This window comes from Salvelinus fontinalis, chromosome 7 (genome assembly GCF_029448725.1).
Source record: "Salvelinus fontinalis isolate EN_2023a chromosome 7, ASM2944872v1, whole genome shotgun sequence".
In the NCBI taxonomy this organism is placed as follows: domain Eukaryota; kingdom Metazoa; phylum Chordata; class Actinopteri; order Salmoniformes; family Salmonidae; genus Salvelinus; species Salvelinus fontinalis.
The window spans coordinates 29,119,402-29,133,001 of NC_074671.1; the positions used below are offsets into that span (position 1 = coordinate 29,119,402).

Consider the following 13,600-nt stretch of genomic DNA (forward strand, 5'->3'; position numbering starts at 1 on the left):
CCTGCTGTGAAGAATCTCATCAGTTTGATCTGTTGATCTGGTCTGTTCAGATAGCATGTTAAAGATGAGGTTAAATGCACAGGCTCTTCTCAACCAATTACATCGTCAAAAGAAGCCCAACATCTACTTTCATTCGGCTCCGTCAAGCTTTATTTACAAATATGAGCTGAGTTTTTGTGTGTTTTTATTTAACCCTTATTTTACCTGGTAAGTTGACTGATAACACATTCTCATTTACAGCAGCAACCTGGGGAATAGTTACAAGGGAGAGGAATGACCAATTGTAAGCTGGGGATGATTAGGTGACCGTGATGGTTTGAGGGACAGATATGGGTATCTTGCCAGGACCCCGGGGTTAACACTCCTACTCTTACCATAAGTGCCATGGGATCTTTAGGGACCACAGAGAGTCAGGACACCAATTTAGCGTCCCATCCAAAAGACGGCACGGTACACAGGGCAATGTCCCCAATCACTGCCCTGGGCATTGGGATGCCCTTGGCATTGGGATGACTGACCAGGACCAACCCTGCTTAGCTTCAGAAGCAAGCAAGCGGTGGGATGCAGGGTGGTATGCTGCTGGCTATGTTTGTGTGTGTGCGTGTGTGTGCATGTGTAGTTTGAGTTTTGTGAGATTTGAGATGGAAGCTTATTGGTATTCTGATCGATGCTGTAGAGACAACCCTCCTACCTCCCGTGTGGACTCACAGAGGATCCCATGGACTTAGCATCCGCGGCGCACCATATTAGCAATTAGTATAAACAAGCCTTAACACAGTCCATAGGGGACTGGGCGGTGAGGGCATCCTTAATCGCTAACTGCTTTGCATCAGTGCCCACGGTGTTTACAATACAATATCAACCCATGCATGTTTAGCCTATATACCAGCAGCTAATGATGTGATAAAATGATTATCTGCACCTGTGGCATCACAGTGAATGATGTGCGTGTTAAGCTTGGAGAAGTTGCCCCTTAGACACTGATCTTAGGTCAGTTTAGTGATTTGACCTACTAATGGTGAAGGTGAGGATTTGGGGAGGGTAAACTGTGCTGTGCCTGTGATCTGTGCCTATTTGGACGTAGTCTTACTGTACAGTTTAGAAATAGTGCCTGCAGAACAGCCACCGGGGATTGAATGTTGTCGATGGAGGATGCTGCGTATTATAGGACCTATTTTGGGGAATGTCAGATTTCCTGGGATTTGCTAAATGAAACGCTGTGACTGACCGACCGACTACTGATGATGCAGCACAACTGGGCTGAGACTCCTGCCACATAGGCAGACTAGAGATTTCTCCTTCAGAGAGCGAGAGAGAGAGAGTTAGAGAGAGAGAGAGAGAGAGAGAGAGAGAGAGAGAGAGATAGTGTCTCTCTCTCAGGATTGATCACATAGCCAGGCGAGGGATATCCACTGATCTGTTCTCCACTACACACACTAAGTGGATTCTCTTCTATGATTGATTAGCCTGGTCTGGTGGATATAGGATGCAGTAGTGTAGGCTACATCTCACGCTATTATCCCCCTACACCAGTTGGTACACTCTGTAAAAAAAAATGTTATTTGGGCTGTCCCCATAGGAGAAGCCTTTTTGGCTCTAAGTAGAACTCTTTTGGGTTCCACATCGAACCTTCTGTGGAAAGGGTTTTTACCTGGAACCAAAAAGGGTTCTGCTATGGGGGACAGCCGAAAACACAATTTAGGTTCTAGATAGCACCTTTTATTTTTAAAGAGTGTAGCCTTGGTAGCTTGAGTAAAGATTGACCAATGAGGATGTGGCTGAAAGTTGAGGATTTGATAATTTTCTCCATTAGGATGCATTAATTTCACTAGGCCTCAAACTCAATAACATCCTATGCCCCGAGCAGCCATCTTGGCTTTCTAGGCCCTTGACTCTAATACTGAATGATGGAACGGGGACAGAGAGATGGGGACAAGGCTATTGGATCAAGTGCACAAGACGCAGCAGCCAGCCCTATGATTTATTAATGTTCCATTTCCCTCCATCTCATCAATGGAGGACTTATACATGAATATCACTAGCTTCTTATGCAAGTTTACTGCATAAATTGCCCATCCCCATGATAAATCTCTGGACTGTGTTAATGGAAATAGGTTTTTGGTTAATATCACTGACATAAATCAGACTGTAATTTTAACAGTCATATTTACCTTGTCCTCGTTTTTCTAGCAGGCTGTAGCTTGGGATAGCGGCGTTAGCTGCCCACTTCCTAGACCTGGAGATGGAGGGCTTATGGTGTTGAGACAAGGTCTTTCACTCAAATGTACAAGCAACCTTAAAGCGAGTCAAGTACCTCTGTGTCCTTTGTCTTGTGTTAGATGGAGTCAAGATCAAGGACGATATGTCCTCCACTGTATTTCCTCTGAAACAGTCATTCGTCTCCTCAGCCACCTTACGTTTTACATGTACAGTTGAAGTCGGAAGTTTACATACACCTTAGCCAAATACATTTAAACTCAGTTTTTCACAATTCCTGACATTTAATCCTAGTAAACATTCCCTGTCTTAGGTCAGTGAGGGTCACCACTTTATTTTAAGAATGTGAAATGTCATAATAATAGTAGAGAGAATGATTTATTTAAGCTTTTATTTCTTTCATCACATTCCCAGTGGGTCAGAAGTTTACATATACCCAATTAGTATTTGGTAGCATTGCCTTTAAATTGTTTAACTTGGGTCAAACGTTTTGTTTAGCCTTCCACAAGCTTCCCACAATAAGTTGGGTGAATTGTGGCCCATTGCTCCTGACAGAGCTGGTGTAACTGAGTCAGGTTTGTAGGCCTCCTTGCTCGCACAGACTTTTTCAGTTCTGCCCACAAATTTTCTATAGGTTTGAGGTCAGGGCTTTGTGATGGCCACTCCAATACCTTGACTTTGTTGTCCTTAAGCCCTTTTGCCACAACTTTGGAAGTATGCTTGGGGTCATTGTCCATTTGGAAGACCCATTTGCGGCCAAGCTTTAACTTCCTGACTGATGTCTTGAGATGTTGCTTCAATATATCCACATCATTTTCCTGCCTCATGAAGCCATCTATTTTGTGAAGTGCACCAGTCCCTCCTGCAGCAAAGCACCCCCACAACATGATGCTGCCACCCCCGTGCTTCACGGTTGGGTTGGTGTTCTTCGGCTTGCAAGCCTCCCTCTTTTTGTTTCATCAGACCAGAGGACATTTCACCAAAAAGTACGATCTTTGTCCCCATGTGCAGTTGCAAACCGTAGTCTGGCTTTTTTATGGTGGTTTTGGAGCAGTGGCTTCTTCCTTGCTGAGCGGCCGTTCAGGTTATGTCGATATAGGACTCGTTTTACTGTGGATATAGATACTTTTGTACCTGTTTCCTCCAGCATCTTCACAAGGTTCTTTGCTGTTGTTCTGGGATTGACATCCACAGGTACACCTCCAATTCACAGGTACACCTCCACCTCCAATAAGAAGCTTCTAAAGCCATGACATTTTCTGGAATGTTCCAAGCTGTTTAAAGTCGCAGTCAACTTAGTGTATGTAAACTTTTGACCCAATGGAATTGTGATACAGTGAATTATACTTGAAATAATCTGTCTGTAAACAATTGTTGGAAAGATTACTTGTGTCATGCACAAAGTAGATGTCCTAACCGACTTGCCAAAACTATAGTTCGTTAACAAGAAATTTGTGGAGTGGTTGAAAAACGAGTTTTAATGACTCCAACCGAAGTGTATGTAAACTTCCGAATTCAACTGTAAACCAAATCCTCAATAACTCAATGAAATCTATCTAGTAAACATTCCCAAACCAACTGTGCCAATGCAATCTCTTTGTGGACAAGTCCAGACTAGCTTGAGGATCTCAACCAAACAGAGGGATGAGGAAAGAGAAGACAATAGACAATTTCCTCTGGAGTTTTGGAACAAAGGGGCTATTTTACACACACACACACACACACACGCACACACACACACACACACACAAACACACACAAAAACACACATGATATATTGCCTGAACATGTCTTTGTCCCACACCAGTTGGCTCTCTTTCCCTGACCACTGTTGCTTCAGCCTCATCCATCAACCACCACAGACATCCACCAGTATTCTCCCTCACATCTTCTCCTCAGCTACCTCCTTTGCGTCTCCTCCTCCTCCTCCTCCCTCTCTTTCTCATGTTCCCATCTTACCTCAGCCCGCTCAATAATAGATGTTAATAAAATCCTGTTCACTCTTCTTGGCCTCTCGATCATCTCACTGGTTCATTTACTCCCAGTTCATTTCCTCTCACTGCACCACGGTGGAGAGAGCCAGGTTCTCTGTCTGTGTTTGTCCTGCTTACTCATTCACTTCATCAGCCAGCCAGAGGAGCTCTGTGACAAATTACATGGCTCAATCTGCCACACCCAGCTCAACCCACTGCCGCATACAAACACACACATTAGTGGTACACACACACATATCAGTAAATAGAAACACACACAAGCCCATACCGGTGAACACACACACACACACACACACACACACACACACACACACACACACACACACACACACACACACACACACACACACACACACACACACACACACACACACACACACACACACACACACACAAACCCACTCGACAGAAACAGTATTTACATTTTAGTCATTTAGCAGACTCATCCTGAGTGACTTACAGTTAGTGCATTCATCTTAAGACAACCACTTATCTCAGTCATAGTAAGTGCACTTTTCCTCAATAATGTAGCTATCAGAAAAGTCAGAGCTGGGGGGGGGGTCAAGTGCAACTGTTGGTTCTGGATTTTTTTTGGGGGGGGGCAAGGTGAGGAGGGGGATTATTTAAGATACTTTTTGAAGAGGTAGGGTTTCAGGTGTTTTTCCGGAAGGGCAGGGACTCTGCTGTCCCATCTTCAGGGGGAAGCTTGTTCAACCATTGGGGTGCCAGGACAGAGAAGAGCTTGGACTGGGCTGAGTGGGAGCTGCCCTCCCGTGGGGTTAGGAGGACCAAGAGACCAGAGGTGGCAGAACGGAGTGCTCGGTGTGGGATGCCATCCCACATGCTTGGGGAGCTGTTTTATTCTGTTCTGTATTGTAATGTACTGCTGTTTGTATCAGGTTCATGCCTCACCGTGCCGCCTTCCATGACATAAACAGCACCATACTTTACACATGCTGCGTCCACTCTCTTAGAGGGCATTGGAGGCCAGCAGTTTAGTTGACCACGGCTGAGTCCCAATTGACACAGTAATCCTTACATAGTGCACTGGGACCTGGTCAAAAGTAGAGCACTATATAGGGAATATATTGCCATTTTGGGATGCGGCCTAGGACACTTAGTCCCAGTCTTCACAAGGAAGCTTTAGAAGCAGGACATGGGTTATGAGTGGTGAAGAGCTCTCCCAGATATAACTGGAGGTCCATCGTAGTTGCCCTTAGTATTCCGTAACCTTCAGCCCTGTGTGCAGTCATAAGTAGGCATACTCACATTTACCTTACTGTACGGAAGAGACACACATTTCAATTCAATTCTATAGATCTTTATTGTCTGAGAAGGGAAATTCACAATGAAATGGAAGAGAAAGGGAGAATGGGAGTTTGAGATTATGGAGAATCAATACCATTTTATACCTCTGATTCAGAGGGGTTGGGTTAAATGCGGAAGACACATTTCAGTTGAAGGCATTCTGTTGTACAACTGACTAGGTATCCCCCTTTCCCATCTGTGTTTTTGTGTGTGTGTGAATGCATGTGTGTGCACATGCTTCTCAAGATTAGATGTATTTCAATTGATTGATTAACTCAACCACACATACTGTAGCCTTCCACACAAGTAATCTAGACACTTCACTAAATATTGACTATTCCTCGGGCTGACAAGGAACACCATGCAACATGTTTTGATGTTACCAAACTTAAAAGGTGTTTTGCCTCCTTTAATATTTTAGATATGCTGCTCAATAAAACATGATGATCAGCAAGTTCCCAGATGAATACTAATAAGTATGTTTATTCCAGATGAGGAGGAGCACACCAGGGCTGTGCGTGCGTGCGTGCGTGCGCACCACTTTGTTGCCAGTGGAGCAGGAGCTCATGTATTATTCAGACTTTTCTGACTGACCGGGCCGGGTTGCCAGGTTGTGTTGTGACAGGGGGGTTAGATCCTGATTGAGGGTGTGATTGAGGCCAAACCACAGCATGGCAAACAGTGTCGCTATCACAATCACACTCTATTGGCCTGTAGTACAATGCTTTAGTCTATAGCAGTAACACAGTAGCATAAGCTGTCTACTAACAGCCTCCCACCATCAACATTATAGTTATCAACTCTACTCTGTGCGGATGGAACTATAGCTATATGTCACAGAAAAACATGCACAGTATAATTATAATGTTTGTGCGTGTTGTAGGATTGAATACAGTAACAATGGGCTGGGGAGACCGGGGGTCAACATACCACCATCAGAGATCAACAATGGGTCTAAATATGAGGTTACAAATCCTAGGGTGAGTTGGGCTATTTCTGAGAGAGTATATGGTCTCCCTGCCTTGCGACCATCTCTCTTGAGAGCACCAGTCATAAATCAAACTAACCCGTCTTTGTTATCTCCCGGTTATGGGTCTGGACTGTCTGGAATAGGCTCCTCTCTGCATTAGGGACGTGACAGGCTTGGTAAATAGAAGGCAGAGGAAAGAGGACCCTCTCATACAGTACCTAGCGAGCCGGAGAAGCTTTGATAGCGGTTGTGTCCCAAATGGCAGCCTATTCCCTATGTGGTGCATTCTTTTTTGACCAGAGCCCTGTGGGCCCTGATCAAAAGAAGTCCACTATATAGGGAATAGGGTGCCATTTGGGACGCACAATAAGATAACGTTTAAACGGCCTATGCTTCCAGGCCTTTGCATGGTATTGGAATACATAATGGACTGAAGGAAACGAGTGTATAGGGATGTGTGATGCTGAGTATTGGTATATGATGGAGTTAAGAGGGGGTACTATTCTATCAGTACAGTGTTTGAGATTGTGGACGTGTGCTGGTACCCTCATAATACTATTCTTTCTCATAATACTATTATTTCTCATAATGCTATTATTTCTCATAATGCTATTCTTTCTCATAATACTATTCTTTCTCATAATACTGTTCTTTCTCATAATGCTATTCTTTCTCACAATACTATTCTTTCTCTTAATGCTATTCTTTCTCCTTGATCATACTTATCTTCTTTGATTTATTTCTATATTTTATTTTCTCCATATGTACATACAGTATTACAGTATATGTAGTAGTTTTCCCACCTCTCCCTGGCTCTGTCGCCCATCTCTTCACTCCCCACGTTTGGAAAACGGAAACTTGGTTTCCATAGATACCGAGGCAGCACCATGGTGATACGATAGCTTCAACACCTGGGTCATATGGGTAGCATTGAGAATCAGTGTGTGTGTGTGTGTGTGTGTGTGTGTGTGTGTGTGTGTGTGTGTGTGTGTGTGTGTGTGTGTGTGTGTGTGTGTGTGTGTGTGTGTGTGTGTGTGTGTGTGTGTGTGTGTGTGTGTGTGTGTGTGTGTATGACTGATTGTGTGGGTTGGTGGTGTGTTTCCAAAGCGTAGATAAGCCAGGCACCCCAGCTGCTTTCCTGTGTGTGGGTTGTCCGACCTAAGGTGAGGCACATCTAAAGGTGTAGCAGCTCAGTGAGACTAAGAATAAGGCTAAGAATCTGACTAATACTAAGAATAAGGACAGAATAAATAGCCTTTTCGTAGTCAATAGTCGTAACTGACTTGTAGAACAGATTCACGAGGAATGAAGATACTATTTGGAAGAACTGCAAATAGTGAGTCTTAATGATTGTAGGTCTAACACTGTTCTGTCTGTCTTTTCAGCTCCTTTTAACATCCTCTCTTTTTCTTCTCTCTCTTTTACTTTCTCCCCAACACTCCTCCATACACAGAGTTTTTCATCTATACTCTAAGAAAAATAAAGAGGGTTCTTCGGGACTCCCGAGTGGTGCAGTGCACTAAGGCCCTGCATCGCCGTGCTTGAGGCATCACTACAGACCTGGATTAGATCCCAGGCTGTGTCACAGCCGGCCGTGACCGGGAGACCCATGAGGCGGCACACAATTGGCCCAGCGTCGTTCTGGGTTAGGGGAGGTTTTGGCCGGTCGGTATTTCCTTGTCCCATCGTGCTCTAGCGACTCCTTGTGGCGGACCGGGCACCTGCAAGCTGACTTTGGGCTGCCGGGTTAAGCGAGCAGTGTGTCAAGAAGCAGTGCGGCTTGGCAGGGTCGTGTTTCAGAGGATGCATGGCTCTCGACATTCGCCTCTCCCGAGTCTGTAGGGGAGTTGCAGCTATGGGACAAGATTGTAACTACGAATTGGATACCACGAAATTGGGGAGAAAAAGGGGTAAAAGTATACAAAAAAGGTTATTTGGCTGTTCGCACAGGAGAACCCTTTTTGGCTCCAGGTTAAACCCTTTTGGGTTCCATGTTGAACCCTCTGTGGAAAGAGTTCTATATGGAACCCAAAATGGTTCTACCTGGAACCAAAAGGGTTCCATCTGGAACCAAATAGGGTTCTTCAAAGGGTTATACTGTGGGGACAGCCGAAGAACCCTTTCAGGTTCTAGATAGATCCTTTTTTCTACAAGTTTATGTTTCATTCTCTTTTGTCTCTTTCATATCAGTCCTTTCTTCCTTCCCGCTAACCACTGGGTAGCCTTTGAAAAACAAGCTATGATGAAATATCTTATTATTCTTCTCATGTAAAACAACGGCTTTGCTAGCTAGCGCTTTGGTGCTACCGCCTGCCTGCCTTTGTGCTAACTAACGCAGTATTCACCAGTGGTGAGGGTAGAACTAACCCCCCCCGGCCGGTGTATTGATGTGTTCACACTATTCATGTTTAACTGTGTCAATAAGACAAGGTGGGAAAGGAGCAGAGGGAAATGAATTAGCTCCCACTGGTCTCCGCTGAGTCTCTCTCTCTCTCTCTGTCTCTCTCTGTCTCTCTCTCTCTCTCTCTGTCTCTCTCTCTCTGTCTCTCTCTCTCTCTCTCTGTCTCTCTCTCTCTCTCTCTCTCTCTCTCTCTCTCTCTCTCTCTCTCTCTCTCTCTCTCAGATAATGTAACAGTGTGACATGGTTCTCCCCCAGGTAGCTTCTAATATCTAGTTGCTACATTGCCTTCCTATGGGGCCTGGCTGGTTAGAGTGAAGCTGTCAGGTTTTTGAACATATGAAAACGTCAGAGGCTTTTTGATTCTTTGTCTGTCATCCATCTCTCTATCTTTCTCTTGCTGCAGACCTCTCAGATGTGGCTTAGCGTCACCTCAGAATCAACACAATAACTGCTGCATGTTTCTGTTGTGTTGTCCATGGAAATAGAGACGCCTCGTCAGTATGTCTTCTTGCATTTGATGTGTGTGTGGCAGGCTCTGTCATGCTGGCACAATTAGAGCAAGTTTCTCGACAGACAAGAGGTGCCATTAGTCCTCAACCTGTCTGCTACACACACACACACACACACACACACACACACACACACACACACACACACACACACACACACACACACACACACACACACACACACACACACACACACACACACACACACACACACAGACACACACACAGACAGACGCCCAGGCATGCACATAGACTCGACACAAACACGCATACAGACACACACGAACATACACACACTGACACAAACACACACACACACAGCATTATGAGGTTAATAAAGCAATCTAGTTAAACCAGGCGAGTGACAAACACAGTGCAGGAAGTTGATTAAGGCGTGATGAGTTTTAATGGATGCAAGACAAGGTTGTAAGGTTCCTCCCTGACTCATAAACAGCCTATTGCAGCTCCTGGGCCTTAGTGTTTGTGCCTCAATATGCTAAGCAGGGAACCTCAGGAGAAATGGTAGACAGACCTGCACACACACACTCAGACACACACACACACACACACACACACACACACACACACACACACACACACACACACACACACACACACACACACACACACACACACACTCAGACATGCATACTTGCACGCACACACACATTCTTTCTAATAATTCTCCCTCCCTCTCTCTCACACGCTCTCTCTCTCTTTCTGTCTTTCTCCCTCTCTCCCTCTATCTCTGTAGGTGTCCTAGTGATCCTGGCTGTGCCAGTGGGCCTGGTGTCTTCTACCCAGGAGCTGTACCCCAGCCGGACCCCCCAGGACCCTGTCTCCATGGCAGCACCCCACAGCAGCCCCCCTAACCCGCTCTCGGCCCTGGCCCCCCCAGACTGGCAGCAGGAGGGCTCCAGCAGCGGGGACTCTTGGTCCCCACAGGGAGGGGCAATGCCCACGGGCATCATCCAGCCCACCGCATCCCACAGCTCTTGGGGCTGGCATCTAAACCACAACACCAGCCTGGGACACATTGTCACACCACCCAGTAGAGACAGCCTCATTCAAGCTGCAGCTACTGTCAGTCCTAACACTGTGAGCTCTGTGGGAGTTAACCAAGACCCTGGCCTTAGCTCTGCCAGCCCCAGCCCAGTCAAGCAGGCCCACTCCCCCAGCTCTAGTGCTCTCAACCAAGGCCACAGCTCCAGCTCTCTCAGTGCAGACCAGGGCCTTATGCCCAACTCGTTCAGTGTAAATAAAGCCCGTAGCCCAGATACTGTCAGTGTTAACCAGGGCAACAGCCCTCCTAGCCCTACCAACTCTGGTGGCCCGCATAGTGAGGTGGCTCCAGACTCTGGGTCTGCCCTGGCTCCTCCTGTGCCCAGCCCACTCACAGAGAGAGGGCATACTCTTGACCCGGAGCTTGGTGGTCTCCTGTCCCCCACACACACGCATGCCCCCCTGGTGGGGAACGACGAGGAGGCCACAGACCCCAGTCAGCAGGACTTCACCACTGAGCTGCAGCCTTCCTCCCTCTCCTCCTCCTCCTCTTCCTCAGTGGATGCTGCATTAGATCAGACCCTCAGGGAGCATGTTGAAGCCACGCCCGAGCTGTCCCGACCCCACGCCATCACCCTACGGGGGGTGCACCCCATGGTCAACGAAAGGCCCACCAGGGAGCTCAAAACAGAGGGGCCTGCCTCTCCAAAAGAGAGCCCACCAGACAAGCCCCCCTCCCCGGCCCCCACCTCTCCATCTCCCCCCTCCCTGACCCATGCTAGTCTGGCCCCAAAGTCCAGCCCTGTCTCCACCAATGGTACCATAACCAATGACACCACAGCCCAGGAGACTGGCAGTGGCGGGGGCCCCCCTCTCCCCCCTCAGGGTACAACAACAGACGATGCCCCCCTTGGCCCACAAAGCCCACTTGGGAATGGCACTTTTCATAACGGCAGTGTGGAGGGCAGCCCTAGCAAGAACCCCTCCTCCCAGTGGAACAGCTCGTCCCCTACGGAGCCGCCCTCCACGGCCAGTGGGAACTTTCTGAACCGCCTGGTTCCCGCCACCACCAGGGACCCCTGGGGTCCAGGCAACGGCTCTGGCCCCGCTATGGACTCGCCGCTGTCCCGCGCCACCATCTGCCTGAGCAAGATGGACATCATGTGGATCGTGTTGGCTATCAGTGTGCCTGTGACCTCATGCTGTGAGTATCAAATAGCAACCTGATGAAGGCTCTGGTGACAAGAGGTTAGAGAAATTGTGTTTGTGTCAGTAGGAGGCTAAGGAAACACTTTTCGGCGGCTGAGATCACTTTCATACCGACCACTGTATCCACTGAAACACTGTGATACATAATGAAAGACCTTGGATTGATGTATTAGAGGTTATATCATCCCCCTCTCTCCCTCCCCCTCCAGCTGTCCTGCTGACTGTGTGCTGTATGAGGAGGAAGAAGAAGTCTTCAAGCCAGGAGAACAACCTGAGCTACTGGAACAATGCCATCACCATGGACTACTTCAACAGGCACGCGGTGGAGCTGCCTCGTGAGATCACGTCCCTAGACAACGCTGAGGTACACCTATTCCTGATGTCACTGACAATCTTATTATAAAGCCCAAAGAGGTATTCTTGTAGGAAATGTGAAATGTTTCACTTCAGTGGAAGGGCCTGTATGTAAGTTACAGCCCCCCAATCTGGCACCAAATTGCTCTACAGGGGATGTATTATATAGAGTGAAAGGGCCGATGTGTATGGTTGTTGTGAAGCCTGGACTCAGCATGGTATAATGGACATTTGGTCAAATTGACATAATCTGTGTGATGGCATAGACTAGAGTTTAGAAATAAGGGATTTTCTAAATATACAGCCTATGTTTGTACAGGCATTACAAATGTGGGCTCCTCCAATCCTCCAAGTTAGGCTCCTCAACTAGATGTTCTTCAGAATTCACTAATGATACAAAACATGTAAATAAGTGAGCAGTGTTGTTGCCAGTACTTTAGTAGATGCGAGGTCAACATGTTGGTTACAGTGGACTATATATGTGGACTATAGTGCCCTCTGCTGTAAGATTACAGCCAAAATTTAAACTAATAATTTTGGGGTCATTTTAAACCGTTAGATTATTCGTTGTATAGTTCAGGGATGGGCAACTGGGTGGGTGGTGCTTAGGGCCCACAAAACACTGTATGTGTGGGTATAGATGTGGGTAGCAGACCCGCAAGCCACTGCGGCCCCACTTGATGATTACATTTTTTTTTTGTGGCCCTCATCAAAGTTGCTTATCCTTGGTGTAGTCTATCGCATTTCAATTCACTCTACGGACATATTTTTGTTGCTATGAAATCAGCATGTCTCATCGGCTCTCCACATCATTTCTCATCTGCATACTGACCACACCTCTATTTCTGATTTGTCCTCTCTTTCTGCTCACGCCATTGCTCTCTCTCCATCAATGCCTCCTCCCGTGGTGCAGGAGGGGAATGCCGAGGTTGGAACGTGTTTAGGGTGTTCGTGGTGACACACAGGTGTTGTCTTGCATCCCTATTTTATTCCTCACACTGTAGCGCTGCCTCGTTCCTCCCTCCCTTCCTCAATCTTTGTCTTACCTTATAATTCCCCTAAAGTGCCTCTAGCTTTGCTGATGCTGTTACAATAGAGATGAATCGTGAATTGACTTATCTATATGGCTGTTACGGTCAATATCTATTGTTGCCAAATAGCCTTTTTCCAGTGCATCCTAGTGTATCTTCGATACAATAGTTCAAGTACTATATACAGTGACGTGTTAATGTTAGGGTTTGGGGTATTGCCATCTAGAATGTACCTCTTCCCGTCCCCTCTCTTTCTGTAAGGCTCGTTCTTCTGAATCACTTTTTCTGCTTATTCACCCCCACCCCCTGTTCTGTCTTTTTAGCTGAGTCACTGCCACCATTTCTCTCTCTCCCTCTCCCTCCCAACTCTCCTCTGTCTCTCTCTCCCTCTCCCACTCCTCCCTCCCTCTGCTGTGTTGCTGTGTTCTGCGGAGTCTCCCCTTCCCTTCTTTACTTATTTTCTCTGTTGTGTAGCCTGTTCAACTCCCCTCCCTCTTTCCCTCTATTTTTGTCTCTCTGTGTTCTTTCTGCTAGCTTAATCAGTCAGCCATCTTTTGTCCTCACCTTTCTACTACATACGATTCAGACCCCAAGCCCAGAGAATT

General features: G+C 46.7%; 1 protein-coding gene across 2 annotated transcripts in view; it reads left to right on the top strand.

Annotated features, from left to right (window-relative positions):
• Positions 1–13,600, top strand: part of LOC129859348 (transmembrane protein 108-like) — a 67,912-nt gene that overhangs the window by 52,057 nt on the left and 2,255 nt on the right. For both annotated transcript variants that reach the window (XM_055929004.1, XM_055929005.1), the window contains exons 3-4: positions 10,154–11,605; positions 11,820–11,974. In XM_055929004.1, coding sequence (XP_055784979.1) covers positions 10,154–11,605; positions 11,820–11,974 — 1,607 coding nt within the window. The remainder of the gene's footprint in view (positions 1–10,153; positions 11,606–11,819; positions 11,975–13,600) is intronic.